Raw genomic sequence first — 25739 nt, 5'->3', positions numbered from 1 at the left:
ATTTTGAGAACAGTGACGAATCCAGAAGGATGTAAAAAGAGGCTCCAGGGAAAAAAACTGAGGAAGAGACATGGGAAATCTAGGGATATGTGCTGTTTAGGAACAGGAGTTTCAAAGGAAGGGGTCTTGGGAATAAGTCAGTTCCATAAGCTCAACAAGGTAAGAGCAAAGCAGATGGGGAGATTTTTGTATCCTCAGCAAGAAGTAATTCCCTTGTCTGCTGAGTGGCTTGAAGACCACTGAGTGGGAAATCTTCTGGTCCAAGATGACAGAAAAGACCCGTGTTCTACTTTGAAAAAATGAACAACGATAATGAGGACAGGATATAACTGCTAATCTAGAATTCTATTGTAGAAAAAGTATTCTCCAAAAATAAAAATGAAACAAAGACATGGCAATACATCCCCTCAAAAAGAAATCTGAGGCCGGGCATGGTGGCTCATGCCTGTAATCCCAGCACTTTGGGAGGCCGAGGCGGGCAAATCACCTGAAGTCGGGAGTTCAAGACCAGCCTGGCCAACATGGAGAAACTCTGTCTCTACTAAAAAACACAAAATTAGCCGGGCGTGGTGGCGCATGCCTGTAATCCCAGCTACTTGGGAGGCTGAGGCAGAAGAATCGCTTGAACCCAGGAGGCGGAGGTTGCGGTGAGCCGAGATCGCACCATTGCACTCCAGCCTGGGCAAAAAGAGCGAAACTCCATCTCAAAAAAAAAAAAAAAAAGGAAATCTGAGAAAATCTGTTTCCAATAGAACCATACTAATATATATATACAGTTGCATATATTTAACTTCTTCCAGCAGAAGGAATGATCCCAGATGGAAACATGGAAATATAAGAAAGAAGAAGCAATGTAAAGGATAAATAAATATTAAATCATAATGAATATTGAGTGTATAAAACAAAAATAATAAGGCTTGTAAAATTTAAATTATATAATTAGAATTAAAATGTACAAACTGACAAAGAAAAATAGAGTCTACAAATAGTCCTTGTACTTATGGAAATTTTGTGTATATATACATACAAAATTGTATCTATCTAAATTATCTATCTATCTACCTACCTATCTATCTATCTATCTATGTATCTATCTATCTATCTATCTATGATGTCTTATAATCCCTTAATATCTGAGTAGGCAGTTATGATAGTCATAACTTTAAAGTTTTTGCAGACAATGATAAAAAGTCTTTTGATTTTAAATAAACAATGAACATGTGCACCTAATCTTCTGAAAACAGAAAAGGGTTTAGATCTCTTTTCATTTCTTTCTTTGTGCATAATGCCAGGAAGCAGTAATTCACTGGGCGACATCCTACTAATATGAATGAGCTGACCATTTCTCCAATCATGCCACTGGTCTTCACTGGCTTCCTCTGTATCAATAATTCAGGAGCATTTCTGCCTGTATGAATGCTCTCAACTGAATGCTTTTCCTAGCACCGTCCTCCTCCATATATGAAAAGCATTATGAACATTGAGATGTTGGAAATAAATTCCTCAGGGATAAATACCACCTGAACTCTCATCAATTCAGAATGGTAGCTACTAATTATTTGCAGGAGAGGAAAAAGAAACGTGTTGAATACATATGGACACCTCCCCTTCAGTTTCTTTTTGAGCACAGAAGTTGTTACCATGTTGCTAACTACCTTAGCTATCTCAGGCAATGTCCAGAAAGACCAGGAAGAAACATTCCCATTAGGAATCGCCATTTAAACATCAAGTGAATCCCATTCACCATCTTTTTTTCTTTTCTGTTTTCTTATTATTTTAGAAAACAGGGTCTCACTTTGTTACCCAGCATGGAGTGCGGTGGTGCAATCACAGCTCACTGCAGCCTCAACCTCCCAGGCTCAGGTGATCTTACTTCAGCCTCTCTGGGACTACGGGTGTGTGCCACTTGCCCTGATTATTTTATTTATTTATTTATTTATTTATTTTGGCAGAGACAAGGTCTTGTTATGTTGCCCAGGCTCCATTTACCATGTTTGGTATTCAACTGTTGTCCATCTGTGTCCCAGTGAAACACAGATTGCTAAGAAAACAAAAGGCGAAGTGAACTCCTGGCCTTGGCACTCCATGGAACTCAAAGTCGACCTTTGATGTGCTACACAGTGCCCGAGGAGGGCTGGGCATTCAGAGGCCCAGAAACAATGAGGAGAAGAGACCGGAAGGGAGTCAGCTTTGCTCTCTGACTCTGAAACACCCAAAATTCAATCTTAGAGCAGAATATTCCCCAGTTGGTTCATGCTAGCCACTATAGAAAATCCTGGAAATAAACAAAATATGTCTCTTTGTTTTGTTTTATTTGTGGTCCTAGGGGATGCTTTTTATTAGCTCCAGTGGATACAGAAGAGGAAACAGTTAGTTCGTGCCTTAGTTACATTCAGAGGCCCTGCCGGCTTGGTCTTGGAGCAATGCAGGGCTTCCCCCAGGTTCCCAAACATGTTTATGTTCATCTCTTGGCTGTTGTCTCATCTTGTGCAGAGTGGCTGGTGAGTGTTGAAAGGTAGTTTCTGGGTCTTCTTCATGTTCTCTAAGGCAGCAGATAAAGCCTGTCAACTTTTTTTGCTCTTGTTTTCCCTGGCGTCAAGTTTTATTCATATGTTCTCACATTTTACAAAATCTTAAAAAGCAAGCCATGCAGGAGCTGCAAAAAAAGTGGTTCCAAACAGATGCTTCCATAGATGTAATTCACAGTCCACCTTTGTCAGTTAATTTTGTAGGGAATATTTGGAAAGTGTTTAAAAGTTAGGAAAAAATTGTTTGAAACTGCTATACTAATCTCCCTAATTTAGGTCAGTGTGACTGTAGAGATGCAGGAACGCCTTGCAATATTTAAATCCACACTGGAAGTAATTGAGTTAGTGCTAAGTGAGAATGTGGCATGATTACCCCAGTCAGATATATGCTGTAGAGTGGACAGCTTTGTCCTAAAATTAGGTTATCTCACAGAGACGGTTCTGTGCTTTCCTTCCCGTTTTATTTAAATGGCCAGCGTGTGGCGCTGTCTCCTGTTAAAAAGCTGCTTTTGTAATTTCCAGGGGCTTCTCTCCAAATCGCTTGGTATTTATGTGGCTCAATGTCAATTTCAAAAGGCTTGAAAACATCAGAGAACAAAAACCCACTTAAGACTTTTAACAGAATAGAGTTTCAGTAATTCTGAAGAGCACCTGTAGATTTATTTTCATGTTTAAACATGAAATTCGGAATAAACATGATCATTTATTTGAGCTTTGTTTAAAAAAACTGCTTCAAAAATGTCTCATTTTACAAAATTTTAAGTACAAATTTTACTGAAAAGAACATTATGCTCTTCACATGAAAAATAGGCCACTCAAAAGTGAGAAATGTCATTTTTAATTAAAGTTATATCATTTAAGACTTCACTAAATTCATGCTTCTATTGATTTGTTTATGCTTCTCCAAATATTTTAGGGGCAAGCCAGTAACATTTTTGTCATACATTTTTGAAATACAATAGTTATTGTTTATATTTTTAATAGCCTCCCACATTTGACTTTAAGTATTTCTAACTATTTGTATGTTTTTCAATATCTACGGCTTGTACGGAGATTTTGACATGAGAGCCCTAAGTATTTATGGTTGCTTATAATAGTGTTGGTAATGTTAGAAGTAGGGTAAAATTAGCTAACTGCCTTGTCACTGGGGCAAGCGTTCAGTTTTACGGGCATCAAGCAGCCTGTGAAACCACTGGGTTTCAAAAACCCACCCTCCTTGCTGGGTGCAGCATCTGTTCTGCTGTGTAAGACACCAGAATCAACAGAGGCCATCACATGTGCTAGAGAGACAGATTCATGGTGGGGCTCCGGGAGGGAAAGTGCACCCACAGCCGAACATCACCATTGCACATCACCATTCCCATCGCCAGACAATTGCTCTTGACACATGAAAATGCGTCCTCTGACATACTTTATTTATTTATTTATTTTTATTTTATTTTATTTTGAGACGGAGTCTCGATCTGTCACCAGGCTGGAGTGCAGTGGCGCAATCTCGGCTCACTGCAGTCTTCGCCTCCCAGGTTCAAGTGATTCCCCTGCCTCAGCCTCCCGAGGCTGGCTAATTTTTTTTTTTTTTTTTTTTTTTTTTTAGTAGAGGCGGGGTTTCACCACGTTGCCCAGGATCGTCTCGATCTCCTGACCTCGTGATCCGCCCACCTCAGCCTTCCGAAGTGCTGGGATTACAGGCGTGAGCCACCGCACCCGGCCTATTTTTTACTAATTATTTTAACTTTAGTAACAACTGCAGCCAGGAAAAATACCTCAGCAATTTCTTAGCCCAGACTCTCAGCACAAGTGTAGAACAGGCAGCAAACAAATTTAACACTGATTGATGGTGACATGACAATATGAAAGGGCAAAGAGACAAATTATTGAGAAGTGGTGGTAGTTAGAAATCATAGTATTTGACAATTTTTCGTATATTTTGCAAAGGAAGTTTAAATGTCATTAAAATAGTCTTTAGTGCACAAAAGTAATAGGAAACACAATTCTGAAACTTTGTAAAATCTTAGGAAACATCAAGATGACTAATAAAAGTGATCTCTTTAAACTGTATGGACTGCAACTAAATTTTTATAATCTCGTTGAAGGTGAAAAATGTGTTATATGCTAAAGTTATCCCCAAATAGGGTATATAGCCTTGCGAGGTGATAAAAGAAAGCAGAAGACTGTAAATGGATGTGGTGGTCTTTTGTGTAAACTAGAGTATATATTCAAAGACCCTATGCCAAAAGCAATCATTGTTATTTGTAAAATCATTAAATTGGCCATCGGGAACAGATGGGTACAGTACCATAAAGGTACACCTCATTCCTGCCTGAAACCATATTGCGAAAGATGAAAATCTGACATTTATCCATTCAGTTCTTAATTGTATCCTGTGCTGTGCAGAAGAGAAGTTAAGTCTGGAGGAGAAGGAAAGCGGTTAAAGAAGAGCTTTAGCGGAACTGAGCTGGCAAAGCCTGAGAACATTGCCTGAGAGGGTGGAAGTATGGGTCATGGTCAGTGAGCTTGCAGGGCACACTCCTTCATCTTGCCACTGTTGCTTTTCCTGAAGTGAACTGCAGTTTCTAAGGGAAGATGCACACTCTTGCATCATCAAATGGAGGCAACTAGAAAGGAAACTAGACCTCATCTGTGACTTTCTTCCCCTCACTTTACTTTCCCCTGAGAACCAAAACCAGGGACGATATCGTTTTGTTCATGACTCTTAAATGCTGTCATATTTAAGTATTTGTTCTCCAAGTTTTGAGTGAGTTCTCATTTTGCTTTTCCAAGAGAGGCATGTCAGATAAAGATTATATTTGCTACCTTCAAACTTTATCCTTATCCAATGTAGCTGGAAGCCCTTTAAAAAGGCAAGTTGCTGTCTGAAAAAAACAATGAGTCTAAGAGAGTCTTGGCTAAATGTACTGGAAAAATATGTCCATTTGATTGTTAAGAAATAGACTAGTATGTCCAATCCATGTAAACACACATCTAAAAAAAGATACTTTAAACAACATTAAATCATAGATGCTATTTAAATTTTTTGTACCATTTTTAATGGTTATGTACTTTTTTTGGTTTGTTTTGTTTTTTTGTTTTGAGACAGGGTCTGGCCCTGTCACTGAGGCTGGAACTCAATGGCATGATCTGGGTGCACTGCAGCCTCGACCTCCTGGGCTCAAGCAGTCCTCCCACCTAGGTTTCCTGAGTAGCTGGGACCACAGATGTTTACCACCTACCACCATTCCTGGCTAATTTTTGTACTTTTTGTAGAGATGGGGTTTCACCGTGTTGCCTGGGCTGGTCTCAAACTCCTGAGCTCAAGTGATCCTCCTGCCTTGGCCTCCCAAAGTGCTGGGATCATAGGCATGAGCCACCGAGTCGGGCTTCAGATGTACTTTTAAAATCAATTATCCCTCAAAGTGTAGTCCCTGGTTGAATTTGTATAGAATCACTTGGGGTATTATTTAAAAGCTGACATTTCAACCCTCCACCCCAGATATACTGACTCAGAATCTCTCAATTTAGGGCCCTGGAGTCTATGTTTAGTAAAGATTTCAGGTGTTTCTCATTCTCTGCAGAAAAACAGGAAAAAAAAAGAAAGAAAAGAAAAACCAATAATTAAAGAAGATACAAGGAAAATAATAATTTTTGGAAACCGTGAAAGAGGGCTTTATTTTGTGTGATTCCTCCACAACCTGACCAAGACAACCACACATTTTGGTCTATCTTTGTTCATGTAGATATAAATAAGAGATAATTAAGGTGCTTTTCTACTCTCTTTGTTAAATGTGTGTTTGTCTATTTAAGTCAAACCAAAGTCAATGTGAAGTTAAATTTTTCTCTAGACAAATTCGGATCATGGGGGTCAAGGAGATTTGGAGAAAGACATACTAAGTACTGTCTTACTAGCTGCACCCGAGGGTCCTACCCCTTTATCCATCATTTCCTCAGCATACTCTTAGGGTTCTCCTCCCCTGTGGTTGGCTTTCATGAACTTAGGTTGTGGCTTACCTGGTTATGTCAAAAGTCAGAGAACTTCCATGTTTCAGTTTGCAAGGTGAGCTGCATAATAAGTTGGGCATACATGGGCAGAATGAAAACAAAACAAAACAAAAAAACACCGAAATTTGACTGTTATTCTGACTTTACCAGAATGCTTTCCTTTTAAAAGTTACTTTAAGCTGCAATTAAAGTAAATAATATGAGAAAAGCCTGCATAATCACAGAGGATGTCTGTGATTATTCTAAAGGAAGAAAGCAATATAACTGCAAATATTATTTTAACGTATTTATAATAAGGTGGTTCTATATGTTTAAACCCAAGTTTTCTGTTAAACTGACTGTTTGTTCTCCTTTGTGGTTTATTACAAAATGCATTTATTCATAGAAATGAATATGCTATGGAACCCATATAAGGAGCGCACACACTGCTTTTTTTAAAAAAAAACGGCAACCCCTGTGAACATCCAAAGGCTGTTTTTAAAAGCTCAGCATGCTTGTCCTTGTGATTTCACTTTCTGGAATATGCATTTCATGTTATGACATGCAAAATTATAAATCAAAGTTACCTAAGAAAATGTCGGTGTACATAATATCTTTGCCTTCACCAAGACCACATATTTGCTTAACTTTAAAATTCCTAACAGGCCGGGCACGGTGGCTCACGCCTGTAATCCCAGCACTTTGGGAGGCCGAGGCAGGCAGATTACGAGGTCAGGAGATCGAGGCCATCCTGGCTAACATGGTGAAACCCCGTCTCCACTTAAAATACAAAAAATTAGCCGGGCGTGGTGGCTGGCGCCTGTAGTCCCAGCAACTCGGGAGGCTGAGGCAGGAGAATGGCGTGAACCCGGGAGGCGGAGGTTGCAGTGAGCCGAGATTGCGCCACTGCACTCCAGCCTGGGTGACAGAGCGAGACTCCGTCTCAAAACAAAACAAAACAACTCCAAACAAACACTAGGAAAGGATCCCCTACAGCTTTTGGAAATGTTTTTAGTAATTCACAAATGAAAGTGACAACATTTAAAAGACAATCTCGGTATTCAGACATCATTATTTATTGACACTTGGCTTTATACACATGCCTGCTTGGGGTCATTATAGTTAGCTTCTCTACTCTTCGTTAATATTATGTTTAACATACTTAAAAAATATTTCCATTTGCAATTCTGAGCAATTTTAAAACAAATCATTGAAGTCGTGTAAGCTTATGCCAAAATTACTAGGTTTCCAGCCCAAGTAAAGAGTGGCCCCAACCTTTTTGGCACCAGGGACTGGTTTCATGGAAGACAATTTTTCCATGGACCTGGGGGTAGCAAGTGATGGCTTGGGGATGAAATTGCTCCATCTCAGATCGACATTAGATTCTCATAAGGAGTGCGCTACCTAGACATCTCGCATGCATAGTTCACTATAGGATTGAAGCTCCTATCAGAATCTAATGCTGCCACTGATCTCACCTGAGGCGCAGTTCAGGCAGTAATGTTCCCTGGCCTGCCGCGGCCCAGTTCCTAACAGACCACTGACAGGTACTGGTCCAAGGCCTTGGGGTTGAGGACCCCTGAAGTAAGGGATTGTCATGGCTAAAACCTACAGATAGGGTCAGCTACATAATTTGTGAGGCTTCATGCAAAATGAAAATTCAGGGAAACTTGTTCAAAAATTGTGAAGAGTTTCAGGATGGTAATGGCAGAACAGGCCTTCTAAGAGTGCGACTGTACCATTGTACAGCTTGCACGTCCATGAAACTGGCTTTGCCTATAGAATCTTTTGAACAAGATGACCCTGATTTTCTAATTCGCTGAGAAACACACCAAGGCCAATTAATTTGACTAGCCTTTCTGATTTAAGCTATGTGAAGAAATACACATGTAAGATGATGTATTTGAAAAGCACTCATAATAGGATAGCTGCAGATGGCTGTCATTGCAATTTGTTAACAGGCAGATCTCAAAATTGCAGAGTGGAACCTGTGTATAAGAATAGGGAAAAGGGTGGGAAATTGCAAAACAACTATATAGGCTTTGTGCAAAGAGGATTCCAGCCTTCTGATGTAGCTTTGAGTAGAGCGAGTGCATCTAGATACCCTGACTGTGCTTAGCTGGGTGCTTATGGAGATCCCGTTTTCGAAGGTGAAAGTGCAATTGGGTAGGAGAGGGTGGAGATGTCAGAGCAAAGGAACAGCAGTCAGTTGTTGTCCATTCGAATAGGAGTGTGCCTGGGTCTTTTTTCTCTGGGCTCTCCTACCTGCAAGGGGACTGTCACTTCCTGATGGGGCTCAGGGGAGTGTAGAGCTTTGTTACAAGTTGTGTCTTATCAATGCCTCCTGTCTTTCTGTGGCAGGATCCTGGCTGGGGAGGGAGAATTCGTGTGCTGAGAGAACACTAGACAAAAACGACAGGAGAGGACGGAGCAGCCATTCCAAAGCTAAAAAGCCTGAGTCAAGAGGCTCGGGCAAATCGTGGGGAAAGAAAGAGATTAAGACGCAAGTCTATTTAGAATAAATCACTCACTTTGGGGCGTGCAAGGCTTACTAGAAAAACAGACACCTGAGGAAACAAGGCGTGTGGACCTAAAGGTGGTTAGCTATGCACTGAGACTGTCTCCACGGAAAACAGTGCGGGAGGGAGGGAGGGAGGGATGCGGGAAGGACGGAAGAAATGCAAGAGGGAGAGAAGGAGGAATTTGTCTCCGGGACACTGTAGGGCAAATGTCCACGCTCCCCTCCCCGTCTGTCTTACTGCCATTTGTTTTCTTCACTTCTTTCCACTACCTGGGCAAAGGAAATTCGAATATGTGAAAGCGTGGGAAAAGCCTGGACCCAGGGGAGGTCGGGGAGAAAGCAAGCCACTTAGGGGCGCGGGGTCAATCCCCAGGCAGGTGGGACGCCCCTGGGGGTCCTGAGGCCTCTTCCCTCCTGCTGAACGGAGCACCCCTCCTGGCAGGCCTGGACCTGCTCACACCGACGTTTACCTGGACGGAGGGGGAAGGTGGGAGGGGCAGGAAGCGGTTGGTGCGGACCGGAGAGGCGCCTGCGTGGGAACCGGGCCCCTCGAGACCTGCGCGGCGTGGTAAGCCGCTCGGCGTCGCCCTCCCCCGGAGCGCCCGGGCTCGCAGCTGACGAGACCGGCCCATGGGCCCTGCGCCCGGCCCCCCTGTCACTCACACGCCTTCCAGCCAATGGTGCGGCCTCCTGTCCCCCTCACCCCACCCCTCGAGGGCGAGCTGGGAGGGAGGTCGGCGAGGAGGGTCCGGCCGGAGTTGAAGGATTGAACTTTCCGGCTCAGTCGCGGCGGCTGCCTGGTCCCCAGCAGTGCAGCCCCGGCGCGGAGCAGGGAGCCTCGGCCCGCGCCCGGCGCCTTCGCCCTCGCCCTCGACCCGCAGCCATGGTGCCCGGGGTGCCCGGCGCGGTCCTGACCCTCTGCCTCTGGCTGGCGGCCTCCAGCGGCTGCCTGGCGGCCGGCGCCGGCGCGGCTGCTGCGCGGCGGCTGGACGAGTCGCTGTCTGCCGGGAGCGTCCAGCGCGCCCGCTGCGCCTCCAGGTGCCTGAGCCTGCAGATCACTCGCATCTCCGCCTTCTTCCAGCACTTCCAGGTACGGGGAGGCCCCCGCCCGGGTTCTTTCTGGGGCTGCGGCCGCGGCGTGGGCGCACCGGGGCGAGCGCCTCCCAGCCTGGGCTCGCAAAGTTCTCGGCCAGCGCCGCGGGCTGATCCTGGCTTCCCCTGGGCGTGGATCTTACAGTCGGGGTGCTGGAACTCTCCTTTCCAGCCTCTTCCCGGCTCCTGAAAAGAAAAAGAAGCCCGAGACATCTTGCCCCAACTCCCTCCTTCCCAGCAGGAAACCAAAGGCGATTTCCCTGGGGAGGGAGAGTCGTGGATGCTGGGAGTGGGTGTGTGGATGTGGCGGTTTCCCGGGAATTGGAGTGCGCGAGACTCCGGGCGGGCGGCGACTCCCGCAAAGTCCCAGGTGCTCCGGGGCACTGGGAGGGAGTCCGGGAGGCGCGTCCGGCTGCGCCCGGGGACCTCACCTCGAGCCCCAGCCCCGCAGGTGCCCGCGGGCCGACACTTTGTCTCTTTTGAAAGATGGTTTTCACTCTCTGAGGGCTCAGAGCTCGCTGCCCACCCTTGGAGCCCCAGCCAGGGTACTTGTGCCAAGTCGTGTTCCAGGGTGCGTGTATGCGCGTGTTGGGGGTGCGGGTGGCTGTGCGCGCCTCAATTCGGAACCCCAAAGATTCAAGGTCTTGCGCTGGACTAGCGTAGAGCGTCAGGGAAGAAGTGCCGGGGACAGGAGACTTGGCGGGGCCGTATTCGGATACTCCTCAACGAGTCCCGGGGGAACCGTCCCCCAAACCCCGAACGTAGGTTCTTTCAGCCTGAGGGTGGGGAGTATGTGTGTGTGCGCGCGCGCTTGTGTGGGAGGCTCCGGGAGCCGCGCGCTTGGCTCCAGCGGGTTGCCGGGACTCTGCCCTGTGGCGCGGATCCCCGCGGGACTTGCGCGGAGGCTCCGGGTGCGGGTGGGCGCACGAGAGCAGGTTCCGGACTCAGCGCGAGCGAGTGCAGCTGCTGCCTGTACCAGCCCTGTCGAGCGTGCGAGCTCTGAAATCCTCCGCTTATTTTTCTCTTCTCTCATCCTTCTCTCCTTCTTCTTCTCGCCTCTATCCCTAGGTGCCCACCTGTTCCAAGTTCCCAGTTTCTCGCTTCAGGGAAACTCTGGAGGGACCAAAAGGAGAAATGGGGGTTGGGAGGGGGTCCCCTGGCTGGGCGGGAACTGGAAGCCAAACCCTTGGCTCTTAAACTGGGCGCCCCTCCTGCCGGAGCTGGGTCAAGGGGTTGGGGGGGGGGGTCCCCCTAGAGGCCCTGGGAATTAAGCTGCCAGAGGAGGCCATATTAATAAGGGTGGAATGTGGAAGTGATTCCCCTTACCCTCGGGGATGATCTTGAACCGGCTGGTGAAGCTGGCGCGTTCGCGAGTGTGCAGTTGAGTTTGTTCTAAGTCGTAGAAGCAGCGTCTCGTGGGTGTCAGAGAAATGGGCACGCTCTGTAGTCCTTCTGCGTCTTCAGGGAATGGAAGACCCAGTGCTCACCTCCTGTGGTGAAATTACCCAGACATCCTGGACAGAGCCAGGAGAGGGCCGATCCCCAGGCACCTGGTTTCCAGCCCTCCGAGTCCTACCCTGAAAGTCACTCTCCTAAGATGCCACACTATTGTTTGAAACAACAGAAAACAAAACAAAACGGAGCAGCCTATTCCCAGGGAGAAAGAGTACCTTTTTTTTCTTTTTATTGAATTGTCAGTGCTGTAATTTATTTGTTTTACAGTTTCAGTGGCTAAAGCAGCAGCTTAGATGAAGCCAGTTCCCGTGAAAGGCTTTTCTTGTGGTCTCCTTGGCATGATTTCTCTTTGGAAGAAAAACTGCTGACAGAATGCACATTGCTAGACAATCCTGATTACATTTTAATTAGCTTGGGGTGAAATAAGCTGCAAATTACTCAGTTAAGACTTAATAAGTGCTGTGTTTGTAATCAATTGCAAAGCCATTCTGGGAGCCTTAACCCTAACCTGGTAATGCCTATCTGATTTATCTAAATTGCAGGGATTAAGTGTTTTTAAGATCTGAAAAGCCAGCAACACATTCTCCTTATAAAACCCCAAGCTTCCCTGTTCCCCACCGCTTGCCTTCCGTTTTTTTGTTTTTTTGTTTTTTTTTTTTTGTTTGTTTTTTGTTTTTAATAATTAGAAGGAAGATGGGCCGGGCGCAGTGGCTCATGCCTCTAATCCCTGCACTTTGGGAGGCCAAGGCGGGCGGATCATTTGAGGTCAGGAGTTCGAGACCAGCCTGGCCAACATGAAATCCCGTCTCTACAAAAAATACAAAAATTAGCCTGGTGTAGTGGTGCATGCTGTAGTCCCAGCTACTCAGGAGGCTGAGGGAGGAGAATCCTTGAACCCGGGAGGCAGCGGTTGCAGTGAGCTGAGATCACACCACTGCACTCCAGCCTGGGTGACAGAGCAAGACTGTCTCAAAAAAAAAAAAGGAAGGAAGGTGGAGCCATCAGTCTGCAGACAACTCATGACTGGGCTACGGGAAGTCTTAAGAAGATTGCTTTCCTACAGGGTCACCCCCGCCCCCCAACTCCTGCAAATGAGCCCACCCATAAGGCTGTCTCTGGAGCAGGTGCCTGTTTCCATCTTCTCTTGCACGGTTTCAGGCCATGTTTAAGGATGGGAGAAGCTTGCCTGGCCTCCAGCCTGGATGCCCGCCAGGTATGTGGACTCTCAATTATGAAAGCTGTCAGGCCTTGCCTCAGGAGAGCGCAACCTATGCACTCATGGTGTAGGCAGTGACACAGATTCCCTGGGGCAGTGACCTGCTGTCCTCGGCCTGCAGAGGAAGCTGTCGTCTCATAGTCTGTGCCCCAGTTGTCCCCACTGTCCTCCACTGCCCAGCCCTTCAGCAACAAGACAGAAAAGCAGTGGGTAGATGTGCACACCTGACACCTCCAGGTCTGCAGGCTGTTTCTGCCCCACCTGCACAAAGTGGCTGTCAACCACGCCCAAAAACACAAGGGACTCAGTACTGAGGCATGGGGGTGGGAATGCAGACCAGGGATACCTGAGTAATCCAACACTGCTCCGACCTGGAAAGGAAGAAAGGAAGATGGGATGGAAACCCCATCATTTCACTACTGAATGCTGCCCTTCATTCACGAAAAGAAACGGTGCATGTTAGCACCTCCTGAAATGTTAGTATCTGGCTCCAGGATGCTTGTCCAGGTCATTTGGCATGGAGCTATTTCAGGCTCACAAGTAGAATACATACGTGCGGTTAGCAGAGGGAAGAGGAGCTGTGGGTCTGTGAGGTATGGAACAGGGAAGTGGGCTTTGGGGCTGGGCAGACCTGCTCTACACCCAGGCTCTGTAGCGTCGCAAATGGGTAGCTTGGGTGCATCACATCACCTTCCTGAATGTTAACCCTTCATATGCTCAGTGGGGGAGAGAAGCACCTGCCCTGCAAGATGCAATCAGGATGCAAAACATGTTGGGGTGATGCAGGTGATGGTAATACAGCAGCTAGCACTACCCGGAAGATTACTAAGGAGCAGCCACTCTTCTGGGTATTTTACAAGTACTACTCTTTTAATCCCCACAACACTCCTAGGAGGCAGCTACTAAATTAGGGAAGAACTCAGAGGTCTTGAAAAGTTGGTTCATCACACAGTTCATTGACGATTTAGCTGGGTTAATAGTGAGGATGGCTTCTAGCTTTTGGTTTTGTTTCTATTTTTAAGATTTTGTTGGTTAGCTGGATAATTTACTTCAGGACTGACTACCTAATTTTCAGGGCCTGGTGCAAAATAAAAACGTGGGGCCTCTTAGCAAGAAAAAAAGTGTTTGTTAAAGGAAATAAGATATAAAACGTTTTCCTTTCTTCTGCCACTTGCTTCTGTTGGCTTGTCATGGTGTTTTAAATTTCCTATCCATGTTGTTCTCAGTAAAGAAAATTTAAAAGTTTAATTTTTAGCATGACGCTAACTCTTCTTCTTTATATTGTGCAATGCCAGCTTTACATGTAAATATCAGAGCACTTAATTCCTGGAGGGAGCCCTGAAATGGCCAGAGGGTCCAACAGGCCAGACTCGGGAATGGTGGAAGGAGGAAGAGAAGGCTCCCCCGAGGCTTTGGGGTGTGCCCAGGGAACACTCATGTCTCGCAGGCACCTAGGGCCTTGGGCTCAGACACATGTGCTCAGGCATGATGCTGGCCAGGTCCCCTCTTTTGCCTGCTGCTGCAACCAGGGATTGTACTCTTGCCTGGCACAGGTCCTCTGGAAATTGAGCCAGGTGCCTCCCCTTCATAGGCCGGCTGCTCCTGCCCCCAGCAGATGGGCAGCTCCCAGGTGTATTGCATCCTCCCCAGTGGATGTGCCATTCCAGTGTCTCAGAATCGTGCTGGCCACCCACCAAACACACCATCATGCTACTAGCATGGAATGGGGACAGACACAACCATACCATGGGACACTGTACGACATGCATATGGCCAACCCTGATCTTCCCTACACCCATGCCCGGTCCCTGCAGGGACCATAGTGGGCAGGGATCATGTGATGGGAGGTGGGGAGCAGAAGGCCAGTGGGGCCTGAGGTGCCAGGTGATGGGGGAATGGGCGGTGAGAACCTGTCCTGGAGAGGTGAGGGTGCGGTGGGAGTCAGGATCGGTTGTGAGCTGACATGTCCACTCTCCGGTGAGTACTGCAGTGTGCTATTGACTCTTACATACAAAACTCAAACTCAAAGAATTTCAGCATGGCCATTGCAGAGCATACCCCAAGCCTAGGTCCTCTTGTGAACATGTAGTGGACTGCACTGTTCATACGTCTGTGAAACTGACCTAATTTGCTTTGTTTGTATGTCAAAGATTCAGCCATCTGGGAAAGTTTAAACCTACTTTGGAGTGGCGGTTCCTCATAGGGTCACCTGTAATGTTAAAGGGTACGATGCTGACATATGCTCACTTAGGGAGAACCATCTCTCCTCTTATGTTCTCAACTTCTCTAGAAGATTAAAGAAGAAGGAAAGGAGGGAGGTGGTGCCTGAGATAAGCCCTGTCTCTTTATAGGTGACTCTTGATGCATTTGAGAGTGACTTCATGCCCTATGCTTCATCTTGGACTCTCCTGCTCCTCTGACCTCCTCTGGGTCTGCCCATGATGGCACAGGTGTAGCTGAGTCTTAAGCTCTAAACATAATCAGTTCCCTAAGCATGGGCAGGCTTGGGACCTGCCGTTGGCAATCTCAGCATTGGCAGGCCTGGGACCTGCTCTTTGTCTGCCTGTGTTTTCTCAATGGAGGCTCAAGAGAGTAGGGTTTGAGGAAAAGTAGTAGTCCGTGGGCAAGTGAGGCGGGGTGTGTGTGTATGTGTGTCTGTGTCTTTGCCAGATTTCAGAATGCCCAGGGAGAAAGTGGATGGGATCCTGCTGGAAGACTAATAGCATGTTGCTGGCAGCTTGGCCCTAGGGTTCCAGAATTGTACTGATGTTAAGAGATTCTTCCTTAATGGGACGTTATTCGCCCTATAAAGTACCACCGATAGGCTCCCTTCGGTAGCTGATTAGAGATCAGAGGCTCTTCCTAGCAGTAATTGGAAGCTGTTTGTTTTGGCAAAAAGGAGAATGAAGCTGGTGATGAGATCATTCCACTTAGAGGGCCAGCCTCTCCTCCAAGGCAAAGTAAACAAACAATTAGCGCATCAAAACCCCAGCAGCTACAAATCAGCCCCAGGCTCACAGATTTCAGAGGAACGGATTTTGTGGTGCTCATACCCAGCCTACGATGTGTCCCTTTGCTCTGTGCTGAGTTTTCAGTTATATTGCAGGATGGCCAGGCATTTAGAGAGCCGCTGGGAGAGCCACGACTCGATGCAGTTTGGTCTTGGTGTTTCCTGGTCTGAGTTATTGGCTCTCTGGCTGCGTTTCTAACATGTTCTGAATTTGACCCAAAAGAAACCTTATACTATTCATTGCAATTTTTTGTGTTTTTAATATGGTATTTCTCTTTGAACATGATTTAAAACTCTACCTTATTGTGACTGTAATAGAACATTTAAAAAACAATAGAAAATACACTTATTAACTTGTTTATTTCTTTATGCAGTATATCAAATATATATATATCTGTATACATATATATGTATATAATATTATTTATCCACATGTGTGTATTTGGACACCTAAATTAAAAAGGTAATATTGTTGGTGCAAGTGTTCCCACTTTTAAAAATGTAATCATAAATTTGGAGGTTATCATATTTATTCAAAATAAATTCACCACCTTTCATGTTCTCACCTACCAGGTATGTTTCAGTGAGTGAGTATAAAATGTTGGGGTTAAGGTAGAGAGACTTATGAAAGTGTTAGGGGGTACTGCTTGTATTAAGTCAGAAATGGAGAAGTTCCAATGGATTACTTGGTATTGCTGTCCAGAAACCTGACTCTCATACCATTTTGGGGGGAAGGGAGGTTTGGGACAGCAATTAATGAAGCATATCCATATTATCAAAAGGCATTTTTATTTATGAAATACGAATAGAAATAACTGAAAATGTCTCTTTGCAGTGCCTTGTGTAAAGTATAGAATAACATAATTTCTGGGCATCATCTAAGCTCACAGAGCCTTAGGGTTCTGAAGTCAGCTACCTTTCAACCTTTCCATTTAACTTACCCTGGCCTCCATATTTTGAAAGCAGGTTGTCTATCAACATATGGCGTTTATTAAGTATGACCTAGTTTTTCCTCTTTACATTAATCAAAGATATCCATAACTCTTTCAAGCTTTAGATTAGCATTAGGTTGCCCCCATGACCAGAGCTGATTGATAAAATGAATAGTTATGACATGTTAGTTCTCTTTGCACCATCATCTTAGGAAAATGTGTCATTTTGGGGAGTTTTCTGAAATATTTTAAAAGAGGTGATATACACCAATTCCTTCTCCAGTCGATGCAGTTGTTGACCTCTTGCCTCTTACCCCACCATCCCCCGGCTCCTGTAACAGCTGCTAATAGCTTACAGCTGCTTCCTTTTAAGGGAATAACCTTTGGCTGATGGGCACCATCTTGCTTGCAAGGTCATGCATCCTCCTCCCTTGATGTGTGCAGACCATGGCAATTGGCTCTCTGCTCAGGGGATATAGGAGGTCAGCCCCCTGCTGGAATCAGCTCTGTAATGCAATTCATGCCCAAAAGCATCGCATGGGATCAGGCTTATGCAGGGCTCTGGCTGAGAGCCCATCCCCACACAGGTCTTATCTCTGCCTTCTCCTGCTTCCTCTCTTCCCTCTTCTACTGAGAGCTTCTCTCCCCGCCCCAATATTACCTCATGTCCGAGAAACCCCATTTCAACCTCTGCTTCTAGGAAACCCAGTCTAAGACACCTCCCTTCAGAAACACTTGGTTCCATTCAACACTTTTGTTTTTTCTGATCAGACAACTTGGTTCTTATAGAAATGACCTGTTCAAGCTAGTAGGTAGAAGTAAAAATATAACTTAGCTTTTACACTCTCAGCTAAGACTTCATTTACTATCCTTCAAAAAATTAAGAGGGTATACAAAGTTTAAACATCATTTTAAATAAAGAAACAGATTCAGAAGATTTTCTGTTACTTGAATTTAGTTTCTAGCTCCTGATGACTTCAGTAAAAAGATTTCAATTCTTGGACCTAGTAGGTAAGCACATCATGCTCCCTCATTGTTGAGAATTCAATGAAATGTGAAAATATGCACTGTTCAGGCAAGCTTGAAATAGCTGTAGGGTAAGTGGGCAGTAGCTGGAGTGAGAGGACATCATTAACGACAGTACTACATGGCAGGTCTAGGAAGAAGGCAAGGGAGCCCCAATAGTTCAGGTATCAGCCAACACTGGATTTACTCAGCATGCAACCAGTGGAGCTACACCCCAAAAAAGCTACACCCTCCAGGACCTGCAATCCTTTGTATATTTTAAAAATGTAATTTGTGTATGGTTTCAAAGAGGTAAGGGGAGACATTTTCCCTGATGGTAAAGAGGGTTGGATAAAATAGTTATCCTTATTAGCCAATATGTAAAAAATGCCCAGAAAGGAACAAATGTAGCATTTGTAGATTGTTTTCATGTAAATCACTGTCTGTATAGGTGCTGAATCTGTTTCTTTCTTTAAAAAGTACTGATTTATTTGCATTTCCCTGATCACTAGTGATGTTGAGCATTTTTTTCATATGTTTGTTGGCCAGTTGTATATCTTCTTTTGAGAATTGTTTATTTATGTCCTTAGCCTACTTTTTGATGGGATTGCTTGTTTTTTCTTCTTGCTGATTTGTTTGAGTTCCTTGTAGATTCTGGATATTAGTTATTTGTCAGATGTATAGGTTGTGAAGATTTTCTCCCACTCTGTGGGTTGTCTGTTTACTCTGCTGACTGTTCTTTTTGCCGCGCAAAAGCTCTTCAGTTTAATTAAGTCCCACCTATTTATCTTTGTTTTTGTTGTGTTTGGTTTTGGGTATTTGGTCATGAAATCTTTGCCTAAGCCAGTGTCTCAAAGGGTTATTCCAATGTTATCTTCTAGAATTTTTATAGTTTCAGGTCTTAGATTTAAGTCCTTGATCCATCTTGAGTTGATTTTTTTATAAATGAGAGACGAGGATCCAGTTTCATTCTCCTACATGTGGCTTGCCAATTATCCCAGCACCGTTTGTTGAATAGGGTGTCCTTTCCACACTTTATGTTTTTGCTTGCTTTGTCGAACCACGATGTGGTACCACCTTACTCCCACAAGAATGGCCATTATCAAAAAATCAAAAAATAATAGATGTTGACATGGATGCAGTGAAAAGGGAACACTTCTACACCACTGGTGGGAATGTAAACTAGTAAAACAGTGTGGAGATTCCTTAAAGAACTAAAAGTAGAACTACCGTTTGATCCAGCAATCCCACTACTGGATATCTACCCAGAGAAAAAGAAGTCATTATATGAAAAAAGATACTTGCACACGCAATTGCAAAAATGTGGAACCAGCCCAAATTCCCATCAATCAATGAGTGGATAAAGAAACTGTGGTGTGTGTGTGTGTGTGTGTGTGTGTGTGTGTGTGTGTGTGTGTATACACACATAATGGAGTACCACTCAGACATAAAAAGGAATGAACTAATGGTATTCGCAGCAACCTGGATGGGATTGGAGACCATTATTGTAAGTGAAGTAACTCAGGAATGGAAAACCAAACATTGTATGTTCTCACTTGTAAGTGGGAACTAAGCTATGAGGATACAAAGGCATAAGAGTGATACAATGGACTTTGGGGACTCCGGGGGAAAGGGTGGGAAGGGGGTGAATGATAAAAGACTACACACTGGGTTCAGTGTATACTGCTCGGGTGATGGGTGCACCAAAATCTCACAAATCACCACTAAAGAACTTACTTGTGTAACCAAATACCACCTGCTCCCCAAAAACCTATAGAAATGTATTTTTTAAATAAGTACTGATTTAATAAGTTGCATTTATTTCAGCTAATATCAGTGGATTGTTACAATTCCAAAGATGAGCTAAAACCTCTGTACATGAGGAACTAGGGTCTATTCTAGGCTAAGACTTGTTTGTAAACAGACAAGTTCAGCCCAATAGATGGAGTTTTTTGTATGAGATCTCAGAGGAGGGAGGGTGTTTATCTTTTTAGGGAAAGTCTCATAACTGCTAGCTGAGTTATTCCAGCTTGGAACAGCATGTGTATAAATACAGAGTCTTGCAACAGTGTGGTCTGTTGTTGGGGACCATAACCTAAATGGCCATGATATAGCATCAGCCTCCCAGCTAGCAGCCAGACTTTGGGAACTTGTTAGAGAAGGAATAAATAGCCACAAAGCTCAAGTGCTTTGTTCTGCAAGGCAGGTTAAGAGCATGCCCATTGTAACATGATGCCACATTCAAGCCACAACACTTAGGGATGTGTGTCTTGCTGGTTCTTGCTAATCTGGTTGAATTTCAACTCTTAATGCTTTTCAGTTGATCTCTATGGAGATCCTTGGCCACACCCCTAAGAAAGAGCCTAAGAAAGAAGAAGGGAGGAAAAGGAGGCTATCTCTTGGCTTGCGGTTGGACACAGCTTCTGAATTAGTGGAAATTAGAAGCTCTCCGGAATTCCTGAGCCACAGGACAGAAGGCATTTAGCATTGCATTTTACAGTGTTTTGGAGTTGACACAGTTGTTTCACATAAAATATCTATTTGACCATCACAACTACTCTGTGAGGTCAGGAATGTTATTTTTCTTTACAGATAAGAAAACTGAAGGCCTGAAAATGAGATAACCAAGGATCCATAGCAGAAACTCAAGCCCTCATTGTCACATTCCTAGATATTTGTACTGAATGACTCCACTTCTTAGTATGTTAACAGCGAGAGAAGACAGAGGGGAAACAGCACCTATATTATGATCCAGAGACACTCAGTTGTAAGGGAACTAGGACAGGATTTCTCACTGGCTTCTGGAGGCAGTTTTGCACCACAGTTGCATAGATGAGGACAATTGAAAGGTTGCTGGTGTGATAGAAAATGGCTTGAAAAATATCAGTCCATCAACACCATCCCGACTGGTGGTGCACGTACCCACCCAATTCATTCTTCTAACCAATAAGAATCTGCAAAACACAACCGTCTTTCAGGTATCTTAGATTGTGAGGCCCCAGCATATGTGAGATGTGCTTCTTGCCTCCAAAACAATTACTTTCTTTACAAATTTTTTGTTTGTTGTTTACACAAGGTCTCCCTCTGTCACCTAGGCTAGAGTGTAGTGCCATGATCATATCTCACTGTAGCTTTGCACTCCTAGGCTCAAGAAATCCTCCCTCAACCTCCTGAGTAACTGGGACTACAGGTGTGTTACACCCCTGTACCTGGCTACTTTTTTTTTTAAGTTTTTTGTTTTTGTTTTTGTTTTCCCCAGAGATGGGGTCTTGCTATGTTGATCAGGCTAGTTTCAAACTCCTGGCCTCCAGTGATTCTGTTGCATCAGCCTCCCAAAGTACTGAGATCACAGGTGTGAGCCACCATACCTGGCCAAGAGAATTATTTTCTACTGGAGAGAAGGACAAACATTTAATAAAATTGCTGCAAGTTGTTGACGTGAAGAAAGAAACTATTAAAACCATGAATCATCTTTTAAATCCTTACATATAGTAATTTAACTCATGATCATGGATATTGATATTTTTCAGATGAAGAATGTCTTTTTTTGTTTTTGTCAATTGCTTTTTTTTAGGCCTATCCAATTTTCCATGCATGTAATGAAATAGCAGAGTTTTATCGAGATTCTTGGGGAAGCGTTCCAAGCAGCTGGAGTCCTGGACATCACAGGGGATGTTTGCTGCCTGCAACAAAAGTTGCGGTGTCCTCATTCTTGGCTGTGTTGCTGTTGTGTATGTTGGTGGGACATGTGTGGAGTCATTGTGCATGGTAATTGTAGCTTGCATGTATGTGACAGCCATTTCCACGAGCTCAGTGTGCCTGACATGCTTGCTTCATTGCCTTTTGTTTGGGTTTTGGTTATGTGTGTGTGTGTTTACACTTTATAATTCTTTCAGGCATCTCTGCAAAATATAAAAGTTAGGCAATGAGGAAATCTTTCAAAAAAAGAATTTTGAAAATTCTCAAGGCTGCACATGAGAACAAGATGGTAAAGATGTGAAGTTTTGGGGTTCTTTAATCCCCGAAGCTTTAAAACCTCTCCTCAGGGGAGTCTGAGAAACAATACCCATCAAAAGGCTTGAAAAGAATCCAGCAACTAATCAAGGCTCTTAATTCACATTCTGTTTACCCTTTTGTTTTGAATTATAACTTTTTTATTTCATAAGGTTTTTTTTTTTTTGCTTTTCAAGTTGTTAATGCTTCAGAAAATATTTTCTTAGTGAGCTCAAAAATATATAATTTTGTGTTGCACATTACCCTGATTCTTATAAAGATAAGGCAGATATGTTGTTACCATTTAAAAAGTCACATAATGGGCCAGGCGCGGTGGCTCTTGCCTGTAATCCCAGCATTTTGGGAGGCCAAGGTGGGCAGATCGCCTGAGGTCAGGAGTTTGAGACCAGCCTGGCCAACATGGCAAAACCCCATCTCTACTAAAAATACAAAAATTAGCCAGGTGTGGTGGTGCGCACCTGTAGTCCCAGCTACTAGGGAGGCTGAGGCAGAAGAATCCCTGGAACTTGGGAGGCGGAGGTTGCAGTAAGCCGAGATTGTGCCACTGTACTCCAGCCTGGGTGACAAAGAACCTGTTGAGTTCTTTGAAGGGTTCATTCAAGGAAAGTTGATTAACTCTTGTTTAAATCTCTAATAGGGCATCATTGCAAGAGACAGTCCATCTAGACTTACACAAATATCCCAGTCCTTGTCTTTAAATGCCTACACTGTTGGAAGTAATGACACTCTTCTGAAATGTAGACTCCTTGTTATACTGTGTATACCAGAAAGAAAGTTGACCAAAACCTGTAAGCCTAAAATACGGGAGAGAGATTTTTAACAGAATACACAGCTTATATTGACATGTGTCACCCCATCAACTGGACAGGTCCTGAGTGTTGTTATAACAAATCCAGTATGCCAAGGAGGTTTGCATTTCAGGGTCATTAGTTTGCTTTCCAACTGATAGGACTCCCGCAGAATGCAAATTGCAAGATCCTTTACAATCATAACGAAGAGTGATAATAGAATCATCCCCACAATTGGAAGTATACGAATATTTTCTGAGAACTCTGCACCAACAATTTCTGATGCAGCGCTGAGATTTCCACTTTTTCTTCTTCATGGCCAGATACTTTTGTCTCTGCCAACTGCTGTTTTATCCCTTGCTTGATGGTCATTTCTGCCCAGTGGACAGAGTTCTGCTCACCTAGAGGCGTAATTGTGCCTAAAACAAGGAGCAGAGAACCACGTAGCTGTAAGGAGATGCTATGGCAACCAGACATCAGAGGTTACCTATTCCTGCCCAACAGTCCTGCCATATGAATGACCCACATAAAGGCAGAATTACAAACCACACCACAGCATTGGCGCCTGGCCCCTAGAGTTGAAACCAATCCTGTTGATGCCATGAATGCCAAGTTCATGCAGAAGTTACTGACTCCTTTCAGATAGAATGAGAAGAAAATGGGAGGCCAGTTGTTGTGAACATGTTTTGACAACTGTGGTTCTTTTAAATTTCATCTGTGGCAAGAAGGGACAAAGACGTCACCTAGGGTGGTGTCCACCATTAATTGTTTGAAGGTGGGCACTTTGTTCCCCATTTTCTTTTCCATGTTTTGGGCTACTAAAGCTATTTGGGGCCAGGCATGGTAGCTAACGCCTGTATTCCCAGTGCTTTGGGAGGCCGAGGTGGGAGAATCACTTGAGTCCGGGAGTTCAAGGCTGCAATGAGCTCCAGTGGCACCACTGCACTCCAGTTGGGTGACAAGAGTGAGACTGTGTCCTCAAAACAGAAAAGTCATTTGGAACTAGAACTTTGCCTTTAAAATCTAAAAAATGTGTCCCATATATCCTTGATGGATAGTGCCATCATATCTTTTGCTTAATCATTTATTTTTTAAATTTTGAATTTTTATTTATTTTATTTAGTTACGTTTTGAGACAGGGTCTCACTCTGTCACCCAGGCTGGAGTGCAGTGGTGCAATCATGGCTCACTGCAGCCTCAAACTCCCTGGCTCAAGGATCCCTCCACCTCAGCCTTTCAAGTAGCTGGTATACAGGCATGTACCACCACGCTTGGCTAATTTTTTTAACAGTTTGTAGAGACAAGTTCTCACTATATTGCCTAGGCTTGAGTTTTTATTTTTTGAAAACAGAGACAGGGTGTCACTATGTTGCCCAGGCTGGTCTTGAACTTCTGGCCACAAGAGATCCTCCCATCTGGGCTTCCCAAAGTGCTGGGATTACAGGTGTGAGCCACTGTGCCAGGTCAGCCTATCATATCTTTGAGTAGAAATGCATTGCCTCTCTCTTCTCGCTCTCTCCTGATCTCTCTTTTCTTTCCCCCTTTTCCCTCTCCCTTTCTATTTTGACATTTGGCTGTACCATTTTGAAAGCAGTACAGCCAAACCTAGTGGTCATCATTCCAGAAATGGCCTACATCTGGGAAGTATTTTTTTTTTCCCATTGGGCCAGAATTTAAAAGAAAGTAGAGAACATCTTTTGGTTGTTTTTGTTGTTTCCACATTTTTGTATCCGGAGTTATGAGCTAATGCCTTCACAGCTGCAAAGAAATTTTTTTAAAAAAATCTGGATAGAATATATTCTCTGGTTAAGTATCACAATCACCAGAAAAACAAATATAGACTAGTCGACCATCTGTAATTTTCATTTTTCTATTATCCAGGAGCCAAAGATTTTTGCAATGTTTTAAACCTGTTTTTAATAGGGCAAGATTTGCATACTCTAGTTCACTTTATTACTCCACAATTTTGAAAAAAAGATGGAGGTTGCTTTTTTACATAACCTCATGAAATTAGGGCTAGAATTTAATTTCCATATATTTGTCTGTGTGTATATTATGCATGCGTTTCTAGTTCAGGGTTTGTCAACCATGGCACTGTGGATGTTTTGGAGCAGATTCTTCTTTGTTGAGTGGAGGGGCTGTCTGGTGCATTTTAATGGTTCCACAGCATCCCTGGCCTCTCCCTACCCAATGCCAGTACCATACCTCCCACCTTCAGTCATGGCAAAACTGATGTCTCTAAACATAGCAGTATGTGAATATTTGTATCGGGATATCCATATCTATTCCATCTGTCTCTGTCTCTGGGTCTCTATCTCTGTGTCTGTCTCTATCTGTATATGTTTTGCTTCCACTCTATGGCAAACATCCTGGCAGTCATGACATGGCTTAGCTTCTTGTTCTCAGGAAACACTAAGGGTCTGTGCTGTGTCAGGCTCTTTGCTAAGCGCTGGTGTTGCCAAGATGACCAAGGCACATGCCTTCATTCCCAAAGGACTGTGTCAGGGAACTGGGGTGCACAGACACAAATGAGGTGTCAGGTGGCACTAGCTCAGAGATGGGAGGCCACAAGAGGAGGGGTTACAGGGTGATCCAGAGTGCACTGTGGATCCAGATCGCTGGTGCCCTACCCTGGTTCTGTCACTTCCTATGCTTACATCTCTGCTGTAAGTAATTCTGGAATCAAAACTGATGCTGTGATCTCTCTCGCTTATGGGGAGACATGGACATCCCCATTCACAGTCAGAGGAGAAGGTTTGGGCCCTGAGATGACCACAAAAGGACAGGGTTGGCCTGACAAGTTTTCATCTTCTGAATAAATGAGACCTTGTAGCATTCTGTTAAGTTTCTCTCTCCTAAACGAAAACCTCACTTTCCTTGCGTCTTTGGCGACCCTGATTGTGAAGATGTGTCGTGGCATGTGAGCATGATCATACAAGTAGATGGATGGTTTTATCTATGAGCAGACTCATGCAAACTTAGTTATGCTGCATCTTCTTCTTTAAATTCACATTATCATTATTTCTGTTGGTGAGCTGGTCCTAAGGTCTTCTGTTTTTGGGACTTCTTTGCAAGTAAACTTCTTTTCCTTTCTGAAGACTGTTGTCTCTGCGCTCTCTCTCAGACCATCGACTGCCCTTTGCCTCCATTTTGACGGTGATGCTGCTTCATTGAGTTTTCTGGGATGCCATGCATTTTACTCA

At 44.3% G+C, this 25739-nt stretch overlaps 1 protein-coding gene across 2 annotated transcripts in view; it reads left to right on the top strand.

The window, feature by feature from the left end:
- Positions 1–9664: 9664 nt before the first annotated feature.
- ANOS1 (anosmin 1) overlaps positions 9665–25739 on the top strand; it is a 202472-nt gene continuing 186397 nt past the window's right edge. The window contains exon 1 of one of the 2 annotated variants that reach the window (XM_063703282.1): positions 9665–10114. In XM_063703282.1, the coding sequence (XP_063559352.1) occupies positions 9908–10114 (207 nt within the window). In that variant the 5' untranslated portion in view covers positions 9665–9907. The remainder of the gene's footprint in view (positions 10115–25739) is intronic. The other variant, XM_004063761.4, reaches the window with a different exon arrangement.

Source organism: Gorilla gorilla, chromosome X, assembly GCF_029281585.2.
Source record: "Gorilla gorilla gorilla isolate KB3781 chromosome X, NHGRI_mGorGor1-v2.1_pri, whole genome shotgun sequence".
NCBI lineage: Eukaryota > Metazoa > Chordata > Mammalia > Primates > Hominidae > Gorilla > Gorilla gorilla.
Note: the sequence above shows the minus strand (reverse complement) of the source record. Positions and strands in the feature narration are given on the sequence as shown.